This window comes from Pteropus medius, unplaced genomic scaffold (genome assembly GCF_902729225.1).
Source record: "Pteropus medius unplaced genomic scaffold, Ma_sr-lr_union100, whole genome shotgun sequence".
Lineage (NCBI taxonomy): Eukaryota > Metazoa > Chordata > Mammalia > Chiroptera > Pteropodidae > Pteropus > Pteropus medius.
This window is the reverse complement of record NW_024344378.1, coordinates 46,016,980-46,029,267: the sequence shown is the minus strand read 5'-3', so window position 1 is coordinate 46,029,267 and position 12,288 is coordinate 46,016,980. Positions and strand designations below refer to the sequence as shown.

The following is a 12,288-nucleotide window of genomic DNA, read 5'->3' as shown; positions in this document are numbered from 1 at the left end:
TTCTAACTCCAAGTAATGGTGAACTTGGAGCAGGGCCCAGTGTAATTAAACCCCTAGAGTAAAGAATTTGATGTTTGTCTTTCTTCATTTCAATGAAGAGGCTTGTGGGTGGGAATATGATATATTCTGAGCAAAGAAAAATAGTGGCTCTAGAGATTTATGCCATTGCCTTGAAGATTGTTTGGTTTTACATTAAATTTAGGTAATTCAGTAAGAGAAAAGTTTTCTTAGTAGATAGCATTCCTAGGCAGGGTAAAATTTAGGATGTTTCTACATTTATTAAAAGGCTGTCCAATTGGGTCACATATAACTTATATAATTTCCAATACTGGTAAAGACTGTTTGAACTCTATGACTCAGAAGTCCCTAAAAGACTTCAGATTATATGGCATTTTCCTGCTCTTTTGTGTTCTCTATGTTTTATTTCCCACTATTCAGTGTTTTCTTGGTAAGTGAACTCAAGTTGACAAAAGTGGTAGGCTCCCAAAGAGGAAAGAAAAGTTCTAGAGCTTTTTTCTAAATAATAAGATAATAAATTTGTATAGTTTTAAACCACTAAGTTTGTGTAATTTGTTGTAGCAGCAATAGGATACTAATAATTTAAAACTCACAGAAAAGTTGTAAGACTACAGATAGTACTCTTTACTCATATTCACCTATTGTTAATATTTTACTCATTTGTTTTATCATTCTCTTTCTTTCTTAACTACTTTAGAGTGCATTGCATAAGTCATAGCCCTTTACTCCTAAATACTTCAATATATATTTCCTATGAAATCAGAATTTTTAAAAATAATAACAGTATAATTTTCAACTTCGATAAATTTAACATTGATACTTTTATCTATGTTTTACCATACCATTCTAATTTTGTCAATTATAGCATTTTTTTTCCTCTAGTATAGAATCTGGTCTAGGATTAGATGTTGTATTTAGTTGTTATGTCTCTTTAGTCTCCTTGAATCTGGAACATTTCTATAGCCTTTCTTTGCCTTTTTTGACATTGACTTAAAAAAAAAAATGCTTCTTTAATAAATAATAAATTTAAAAAAAGAATTTTCATTTAGGGTCTTTTTGATGTTTCCTCATAAGTAGACTGAGGTTATGCATTTATGGCTAGAACATTGCATAAGTGATGATATTTCTTTCTCAGAGTATCTCATTTAGATACAATGCCATGCATTGGTAATGCTAATTTTTACTCTATCCAGTTAAGGTGTTGATTAATTTCTTCACTGTATAGTTACTATTATTTTTCCTTACAATCAGTAAGCAATCTGTAAAGAGACATTTTAAGACTATACAAATATTCTAATTCTCAACCAAATTTTCCCTTTGATTTAGCATCCTTTGATGATTCTTACCTGAACCAACCTATGCAATGATGATTGCACACTTACGTTTTACCAACTTTCATGTTTTCTTTTTATTTACCAGTTGACATTCAATATTCTTCTCATCTGTTACTGATACAGAATCATACATTTCTATTTTTTCAATAGTTTATAAATTATTCTTCTTAATTATTTTAGTGCTCAAATTAACCCTGACTTAACCAGTGTGGGAGGGCCTTCAGGCTGGTTCCTGCGTTGGTGACGGGCCTTCTTTCCACTCCCATCCCCCAATTATTTCCATACTTTCTGGCATAATGAGATGTTCCAGGCTTATCTTATACTTCTCTGTCCCAGCCCTGGAATCATCCATTCCTCTAAGAACCCTGGTTCCTTTTAGTGGGAAGTGGTATTTGGTGCTAGTTATGCTCAGGATATCTTTGCTTCTAGACCCTTTTCTGTGGACAGAGCTAGAAAATATATGCACGCATACACACACACACACACACACACACACAACACATGTACATACATACATATCCGTGCATATACAGCCATCCCTTGATATCCTCAGGGGATTGGTTCCTGGACCCCCTGCAGATACCAAAATCTAAGGATGCTCAAGTCTCATGTAAAATGACATAGTATTTGCACATAACCTATATTCGCATGCAGGCTACAGCAGGGTATATCTACACATGACTTCGTCTGCACGAATTCAGCCTAGTGCTTGGTATGTGACAAATTAAGTTTTGCTTTTTAGGACTTTTTGAGATTTTTTTTCCCAAAATATTTTCGAGCTGCAGTTGGTTGATCTGCAAATGTGACACTCACAGATACAGAGGGCTGACTGTATATATTTTAGAAATCAAGAGTTCACAAAGATACTCTTGATCGCAGTTTATCCCCACAGAGTTCTTTCTTAACCTCCCCCATTCCATATTTTTATGTTCCTCCTTCCACAGCAAGAATCCTGGCTTCCAGTATCAACACCTTTCTCATTCTCTTTGTCCTGTAATACATCTAAAATAGTTTTGATTTGCTTTGTTTATATGTCTATAAGAAATAAACCTACTAAACTTGGGAAAAAATGGCATAGATGATAGAGGCTCTGTTCATCCCTCTGGCAACCAAATCAAAGTTGTGATGGAAACAAGGAGCAAACAGCAAAAGAAAATCTGCTGGGATCTAGATGAACAAGCCATACAACTAGGGAGAAATCCAGAATCACCCTACAACGGCAGAAGATAGGATGGAACGAGGACGCGAGGCTGCCTGGTCTGGAGCAGCTGAGTGAGACGGAGGCTGCGGCGGCACGGCAGATGCCTCTTAAAGGGGCTGCTTCTGCAAGCGGCTTTTCGCGGTGACGGACCTGCTTGCTCTGAGCACCAGTGCCGATTTTGGTTGCGTGCAGGGGGCACCAGGAACTTACAGGGAGACATTGTCAGAGTGAGGGCTGAGGTGCGACTTGCTCTGTACAGAAGTGCTGGCAGTATCCATTGTTTCCTGTTGAGCCCTTCCTGCTCCAGTGCGCACAGTACTGCCCATAGTCAAGACCTCATCAAACTGAATAACAGAGGTCACTCTGCCCAGAGGATTCCCTGAAACTCTGCCTCTCCCAACTCATGGCCCCACCCAAGTCACATTCAGGTATATCTTCAGTGAGTCAGGTGCTCCTTGCTTAGCAGCGCCTAGACTCACACTGGAGGCAGCTAGCCTCAGTTTCTAGTGTGGCCTTTTGAGGCAACTATAAGCACAGCATCTGTGGATTGCTTGCTGAATCTTAACAGGTGGCCCTGGAGGGGCAGAGGCTTGGGCCTATAGCTGAACCCCTCTTGGGACTGTGCCACTGGTCACCTACTTCACAAATCCACACTAATAAGACCGGGAGACGTAGGAGCTTTGCTTAGTACATAGAAACAGACATGGAAAGGCAGCCAAAATGGGAAGACAAGCAGAAACCATAAGAGAGAACAGAACAGAGATCCAGAAATAATGATGTCAAGAAATCTAACAGATGCAGAGTTCAAAACACTGGTTATGAAGATGCTCAATGAACTTTTGGGAAGTGTAGATAAATTCAGTGAGAACTTCAACAAAGGAATAAAAAAACATAAAAATGGAAATAGAAATTATAAAAGAGAACCAGTCAGAAATGAAGAACACATTATCTGAGATGAGAAGTATATTCAGAGGAATACACAAAGTGAATAAAGGAAAGGATCAAATTACCTATCTAGAGGACTGAAAAGCCAAGGACACAAAATCAGAATGGCAAGAGATAAGATGCCAAGACTATAGAAATAATTTAAGGAGCATATGGGACACTATTAAAGGTCAAAATATCCATGTCATCAGGGTACCGAGGGAAAACAAGATACTGAACAGCTATTTGAAGAAATAATGATGGTAAACTTCCTTAACCTGGTGAAGGAAATAGACATAAAACCCCAGGAAGCTCAGTGAGTCCCAAAAACCAGGAACCCAAAGAGGCCCACATCAAGACACATTAAAATGCCAAAAGTTAAATATAAAGAGAGAATCTTAAAAGCAGTAAGGGATAAGCAGATAGTGACCTACAAGGCAGCACCCATAAGACTGGCAGCTGATTCCTCAAAAGAAATTATGCAGGACAGAGGGCTCAGCACAAAATATTCGACGTGATGAAAACCCAGGTTCTACAGCCAAGAATTCTTTATCCAGCAAAGCTATCATTTAGAGTTGAAAGACAGATAAAGAGCTTCCTAGACAAAAATAAGCTAAGGTATGTATCATCACCGAGCCAGTAATACAGGAAATGTTGGAGGGACTTCTTTAAGAAGAAAAAAACATGTATCAAAAACAGGAATAAAGAATGCTAACAACTACATTCCTATCAACAGGTATCTCAAATGGAAAAGAATTAAGTGCTCCAACCAAAAGACTGAAAGGATAAGAAAACAAGATCCCTACATGCTGCCTACAAGAGACTCAATTCAGATTAAAAGACACACAGACTAAAAGGAAGGGGATGGAAAAAGATATTGCCTTGATAGACCTAGAAAGTATTTAAGTCAGACAGAAAAAGATAAACGCTATATGATTTCACTTATATGCGGAATCTAAGGAATAAAAAGAATATGTTAATCAAAAATGTTCTCAAATATGGACAATTTGGTGATGGACAGGGGAGGAGGGGTTGGGGGACTGGGAGAATGAGGTGAAGGATTAAAGAAGTAGAAATTAGTAGCTGATGAATGGTCACAAGGATGGGGAGCATGGCCTAGGGAATGCAGTTATCATTAATATGTTGGCTGGATGGAGGGTTAGGAGAGGGAGGGAGCAACTGAGATTGTTTTATGAACTATATAGATGTCTAACCAATGTACTGTATAATTAAACAAATTAAAAAAGAAAATGAAAGAAACCTACTAAAAAGAATTCAGGATTTGCAGTTCCCCTCCCCTAAGAAAGAACTGAGATATGAAGTCAGATATTGTGTTTATAAGTTGCTTGGATTAGTTCTCTCTTTTTAAATCCCCTCTAGTGTAGATTTGGTATTCATTTTAAATGTACTTGGGTTCATTTTCAGTTTGCTTTTAACATTTCATTTTTTCCGTCTTCACATTCTTGTTGATTTAATTTAATTTGAATGTGGAGAGCATCAACATGCTTCCAAAAGTCAAAACTATACAAAAGGGCATATTCAGAAGAAGCGTCACATGTTCCTGAGTCCCTTCCACCCTGTTCCCCTCACCCCTTCTAGGTAACCAGCTTCATTGCTTTCTGGTTTATTTGTCCCATGTTCCTTTTTGTAAAGACAAATAGGTAGGTGTATATTTTCTTATTTTCCCTTTTTTCTTACACAAATGGTAGCAAACTATATGCTCCTCTGCACTGTGCTTTTTTTCATTTACCATTATGTCCTGAAATATCACTCCACGTCAGTTTACACATGTGTTTATACGTAGTTTTCAATCAGTCTTCTATACTTGGATATTTAGGTATTTTCCAATATTTTCCAATAATGCTCTAGACATTAACCTTGTGTGCATTTATTTTATATTATTGAAAATGTATCTTCAGGATAAGTTCCTAGAAGTAGGATTGCTCCATTTATTAGACTGCTTGGGCTGCTATGACAGAATATACTACAGACCGAGTGGCTTATACAACAGAGATTTATTTTTTACAGTGCTGGAGGCTGGAAGTCCAAGATCAAGGTGCTGGCAGGGTTGGTTTCTGGTGAGACCATTTTTTTTCCTGGCTACCAGACAACTGCCTTCTTGCTGTGTCCTCACATGGCCTTTTCTCTGTGTGCATTTGCTCCCAATATCTCTTCCTCTTTTTATAAGGATACCAGTTTTACTGGATTTAGCCTTCCTTGACACATTTAAAGCTGATTGTCCCTTAAAGTGCTTTCATTAAATGAGGCAATTTGGGCTGATATATAGAATCACATAACTTCTCCAGTTGTAAAAATAGCTCAATCTCCATTAACACTTAACAAACGAATAATCTCTTAACTTCTGTTGCCAGGGCAAAAATTAGGCAATCCTAGGCAAAACAAGTGTACTATGTGAGCTGTCTGCATTTGATAAATACATTTCTCTGCCTTTGGGGTGGTTCCTTAGTCCAAGGATCAGATTATTGGATAAGAACTTAGAATTCAACTCCTGTTGAAGGAGAATATTCTCAACTTTTAAAAATTTTTATTTGCAGAATAAATGTAATGGAATTTGAGATCTACTTACCTTCGAAAAGGGATTCATGATCTGATATGGGACTGGTATCAGAATATGTAAGGAATTCTTATAACTCAGTTAAAAGACAGAAAAACAGGCAAAGGATTTAAACAGATATTTCTACATAGGAAATGTACAGATGTCCAGTGAGGACGTGAGAAGATGTTCAGCATCACAGGTCAATAGGGAAATGTAAATCAAAACCTGTATGAGATAACACTTTGCACCCACTAGCATGGCTATAATAAAATTAAAAAGGAAAGTGTTGGCGAAGATGTAGACATTGTTGCTAGGAATGTAAAATGGTTCAGCTGCTGTGGAAAACAGTTTGATGGTTGCTCAGAAAGTTAAAGATAGAATTACTACATGATCCAGCAATTCCACTCTTAAGTATATACCTAAAAGAATTGAAAACATATGTCAGCACAGAAACTTGTACATGGATGTTTAGAGCAGCATTAATCATAATAGCCAAAAGATGGAAACAATCCAACTGCCCATCAAAAGATGGATGGATAAACAAGTTGTGTTATATACATGCAGTGGAATATTATTCAGCCATAATAAGGAGTGACATACCAGTACATGATACAATTTGGCTGAACTTTGAAAACGTGCTAAGTGAAAGAAGCCAAACCAAAAGATCATGTATTATATGCTTCCTTTTATATGCTATATCCAGAATAGGAAAATCCAAAGAAACAAAAAGAAATTAGAAGTTACGAGGGGGTGGGAGATGGAGGTGAGGAATGGGGAGTGGTATTATTTAATGATTCTGGAATGTTTTTATGGGATGATGAAAAAAGTTTTGAAACTAAAGTGAGCACAACATTGTGAATACTGTAAATACCATTAAATTGTACAGTTTAAAATGATTAATTGTTAAATGAATTTCGCCTCAATTTTAAAAAGGGGATATAAGTATATTTCTGAATATATATGTATTTTTGTTTCCTGGAGACAAAAGTTTTAAAGTGCAAGGAATGATGATGCCAGAAAAGGATGACCATATTTGATGTGGAAACTTAGTGTCTAGATAACTCTCTAGATTCATTTTTCACTTGTCTCTTTGCTTGGGAGAATTTACTCTTAACACAAAGTATTTTACCTGAAAATACCGCAGTGTCTGCAAAGATAGAAATCATGTTTTTTAAAGAGTATTATGAAGAGTTTATTCTTTGTGGAAGCCCATAAGAGGTCCAATTGCTCTGGAACTAACATAACTGATAAGGAGCAAAATATATCTTAGAACCTATATTTAGATGGTATTCTTTTTTCCCTGACTTGCCATTCTATATGGCTACTAGTTTTTTTTTTTTAATCTAGATGAAATTTACATGACAAAATTAACTGTTTTCAAGTGAATGATTCAGTGGCATTTAGTGCATTTATAGTGTTGTACAGCTACCAGCTCTATATTGTTCCAAAACATTTTAATCACCCAAAAGGAAATCTTGTACCCATTAAGCACATCCCTGTTAGCACGTGTTATTTTCCAAATTTTTTATTGTAACCAGCCTAAGGGGTATGAAATTGTACTTCATTGTGGCTTTGATTTGCATTTCTCTAAATGACTAATGAAATTGAACATCTTCTTGTATTTTTTGGCCATTTTGTGTTTCTTCTTTGAAGAAATGTCTACTTAAGTCTTTTCTAGTTTTTAAATTGGGTCCTGTGTCTTTTAGTTGTTGAATTGTAAATGTCCTTTATATGTATATACTAGACTCTTATCAGATATATGACTTACAAATATTCCATTCTGTAGGTTGTCTTTTCACTTTCTTGATAGTGTCCTTTAATATATAAAAGTTTTTAATTTTGATAAAGCCTAACTTATTTATTTTTCTTTTGTTGTCCTTACTATTGGTGTTATATCTAAGAATCTATTGCCAAGTCCAAGGTCGTGAAGATTCCCCTATTTTTCTTCTAAGAGTTTTATGGTTTTAGCTTTTATATTTAGGTCATTGATACATTTTGATATAATTTCTGTATATAGTATGAGGTAGGGGTCCAACTTTATTCCCAGCATCATTTGTTGAAGAGGCTCTTCTTTCTCCATTAAGTTGTTTCGGCACCCTAGTTGAAAATCAATTGGTCATAAATGTGTGGGTTTATCTCTGGACTCTAAATTCTCTTCCTACCATTTACTTTTGTGTGAACTGAGTTTCTTGTTTTTCTCCTTTTGATAACAGGATCATGGAGTTGATAGCAGCATTTTCCAGAATCCCAAGAAACTTCATCTAACTATAGGGATGTTAGTGCTTTTGAGTGAGCAAGAGATCCAGCAGACATGTGAGATGCTACAGCAGTGTAAAAATGAATTCATTGAGTGAGTATCCACAAGAGTGGGGAAGGGTAGTCACCCATACTGGCTTCTTTTTGGTATCACAGACTTGTTTTAGGACTAGAGAGTTGGGTGACATGGGAACAAGGTTTGTTGACTCACCCATTTGTAACACTTAACATTGAACCATTGTCTGAAAGGTTTAAAATGGATTTAAAGCATATATTTACAAATTTTTTTGGAAAGCCTCTACCTTACATTATATTAGTTCAGTAGGCAAATTTTGTTCTTTACTAGGACATCCCATTATTTTCTCCAAGGGGAAGTTCTCTTCATTATCTATTGAAGAATATAGGCTGCAGTATTAGTTTTCTGTGCTGCTTTTAACACATTACTGCAAGCTACTGATGGCTTAAAACAATACAAATTTATTATCCTACAGTTCTGTGAGGTAGAAGTCTGATATGGGTTTTACTGAGCTAAAAGTAAGGTGTTGACAGGGTTGTGTTACTTTCTGGAGGTTCTAGGGAAGAATCTATTTCTTTGTCTTCAAAGTGCAGCGTCTAGAGGCTACTCACTTTCCTTGGCTAGTGGCCCCCTTCCTCTGTCTTCGACACTAGCTACGTTGCATCTTTCCGACCCTTCTTTTGTCACGTCTCTCTCTCTGGCCATAGCAGGGAAAGGTTCTCTGCTTTTAAAGACTCTTGTGATTTGATTGAATATACCCAGATAATCTAGGATAATCTCTTCATCCCAAACTCCTTAATCTTAGTCACATGTACAAACGTCTCTCTGCCATGTAAGGTAGCACATTTACAAATTCCATAGAGTAGGACGTGGGCATTTTTGGAGAGCCATTATTCTGCTTACCACAATAACTCAAACATTATAAAATGATTCCCTAGGAAAATCTTCATTGTTTTTCAGAAACGTGGACTTTAATTTTCTTTTTCTTCTTCTTCTTCTTTTTTTTTTAATATAGGCAATTTTGTGTGAGTCATTGTGAGGATACCGAAAACTATCCAAGCAATCTGTTTTGGCTCAGGGAAAATGTTGCTGTTCTGGGGACAGAGTTGTTATTCTTTTTACTGTAAAATTTAAATTTATACATACATCTAACTTACGAAGAATTTTCTCTTCCTTTCTCTCCCTTTACTCTTTTCAGGATTAGTAAAGAACAAGAGAAATTTTAAAACTAACTCACTTGAATAATTTTTTTAAAAATTCAATTATAATATTTAAGTCCCATCCTATTCTAACATGGTCTTGTAGAAATGAGTTACTTGGTTGATTGGGTAAAACAAGATTAAAAGATTAAAAATTTTTTCTCTCTAGTTATGTTGTATTTGACACTGTGTCATGTGATGACTAATTTGTGGACCACATCTCCCTTTTCCATTAATTGTTTTGAACACAACATATTTTTCTTGACCAGAATTATGAGCCGATTGGGTTTGCAGTCTGCCTATTCTTTCTGAATCTCAAACAGCAAAGAATTCTTCTTTGTCTTGTTTGCTTAGTGATCGCTATGACTGTTTTCTCTCAATTTTACCTGAAATTTAAATTAATTTGGTGTTTGTAATTAGATACATACAATTTTCCTTACATAAAAGAAAACTTTAAGCTTTACCTTACACAGTAGAGCAGTTTTACCTGGTTTAAGAATCATTTCTGATACTTTAACTTGTTCCCTGATCACTTTTTGCTAAATGAAACTGAAAGCAACTTCATTTTCTTGGCTGCCATTGGGATAATCCTGCTAAGGAAAAATTTAAAGGTAGATAAATTTAGGGAAACATTTTTTTTTATCTTATGAAAATCAGGTCCCAGTTTTTAATCACTGAAAGTTTACCATGAGCTGCGTGAGGATTTAGTCTCTCTTTTATGTCTCTTGGTGCTTTTTGTGACTAAAAGCCAAATCTGAGCCTTTTAAGCATGTCGGAGTTGGTGTGCATAGGCAATGAAGAGCAGCCTTAATAGTTCCTAAGAATTTTTGACATGACAGGATGAAAACAGTAATTGTAGTTTTTCAAATTCAGCAAAGCTTTTGAAATTGGATGAAGTTACCCTGCCAGAAATCTGCAATGCAGGCAAATTTTTTTTTGAGCAAGCTTTTTTAAAAAAGTTGGGAAGATTTGAAACCATTAAAACAAGCCTCTGAACCCTCTTCTCTCACCTTCCCTTCTGCTACACACACTTGTTTTAAAATTGTATAATGCAAAATTAATTTATTTCTGAGAAGGAGGGTGAGAGAATCAGACTTGGCTATTTGGATTGGTTAGGAGTGCCTTGTTTCCCTAAAAGGAAGAGATGTCTCCAAAAAAAGGAAGGAAGGAAGGAAGGGAGGAAGGGAGGGAGGGAGGGAGGAAGGAAGGAAGGATACTTATAGCTCTGGTGAATAAAATGTGTCATCTAACTTTTTTTCTTTATTCTTGCTCTTTGATCTTAGTGTTTGTACTTGATATACTTCAATAAACAATGGCATTTCTGACCTGAACTTTTTATGACTTAACAATCCCAAATTAAAATATAAAAAAATGAAAACATTGAAAATGAATCCTAGTACATAATATGCTGTGGTTTAATTTGATAGCTTTTTAAATGAAAGTATTAATGTGGCTATTTTGGAATTTAATTAAAACTGTGGTGCTATATAGATATTTTAAAGAAATGCATAGTTGAATATATATTTTTTTAAATTTGGGGGTGGTTTTTGAATTTAAGTATGTCATCTAATGAGAAACAACTTTAGTTGCAATTTGTAGGCTAAAGGCTTAATGTAGCTGTATAGATTTCGAATAAATTATTCACAGTGTTCAATAAACCCTAAAGCTCTGAATGTGTCCCTTGTGACTTTTCTTTGTGAGATGTAGAACACGAACAGTGCAGTGGCTCTGAATATACAATCTGATAAATATGCCTTACTTCCATAGCTCCAATATCACTCTACTTGTACCCAAGTGTTCCCAGTAGGTCTGAGGTTAAACCAAATAAGTTAAAAAAGAGATAAGGAGGAGAGAAGAAGAGGAAATATACCCATGAATAAATATTAGTTCCTAATTGTTATCTTAGATGTTGCTCAATTGAAAAATGTGCTCACTGGTATCCCAGGTGGGGAATAGTTTGGTCACCAGGACAAAAAGCATTTATCAGGCAAACCATTGGATTTCTCTTCTGCTCTTTAATCTCCCTCTTGATAAATTCTAGGAATAGGTTGAAAGAGTTTCTGTTTCTACTTGCTAGACAGGCTGTGGATCCTGTTTCATTGTTTCAATTTTTTTGTTCTTGGCACCCTAGCTAATTCCAAGGATTTGAGGTAGTTTATAGTGAGGACATATATACAAAAGAAATATTAAAGTTAGAGAGCCCAGAAACTGTAAAGATCTAATGGGGAGAAAATTCTACCTGAAAACTAAGGTAAGATCATTGTACTTGATCATTAAAATTTAGTGCCATTTTCGAACACAAGTATACTTGAACTAAATTTCAAAAAGAAACACAGCAGTTATTATAGTTCTTATATGATAAAAAGGAGCATAATATTTTTTAAGGAAGAATCTTTTTCTGGTTTTCAATCTAAGAAAAACTTACATAAATCTTAAGTAACCCAGAATGATGATGAGCAGTGTCTTCAACAAGAGTTTTGTAGAAGATCCAAAAACATTGTTCACATGGCTCTTTCTGCAGTGATCTCTAGAAATTGAGGGTGTAACATTAAATATTAACTCAGTAAAAACATTTTAGCGGGACACTAAACGAATGGTATGATGCTTTCTGGTGATCTAACTATGCAGGATTAGAGCTGAAAAATGTAGAGGAATGTATGGTTAGTATTGAACTTTTTTTTTTTTTCAAATAAATTTTATTGACTGCACTTCGATAATATCGAATGGCAGTTGTTCATATGAATTCTTTGGCTATTAGAATGGAGATAAACTGTATTGTTGAT

The 12,288-nt window shown here is 35.6% G+C and overlaps 1 protein-coding gene across 3 annotated transcripts in view; it reads left to right on the top strand.

The window, feature by feature from the left end:
• Nucleotides 1–12,288, top strand: part of ASCC1 (activating signal cointegrator 1 complex subunit 1) — an 81,696-nt gene that overhangs the window by 23,474 nt on the left and 45,934 nt on the right. For all 3 annotated transcript variants that reach the window (XM_039872072.1, XM_039872073.1, XM_039872071.1), the window contains exon 6: nucleotides 8,248–8,384. In XM_039872072.1, the coding sequence (XP_039728006.1) occupies nucleotides 8,248–8,384 (137 nt within the window). The remainder of the gene's footprint in view (nucleotides 1–8,247; nucleotides 8,385–12,288) is intronic.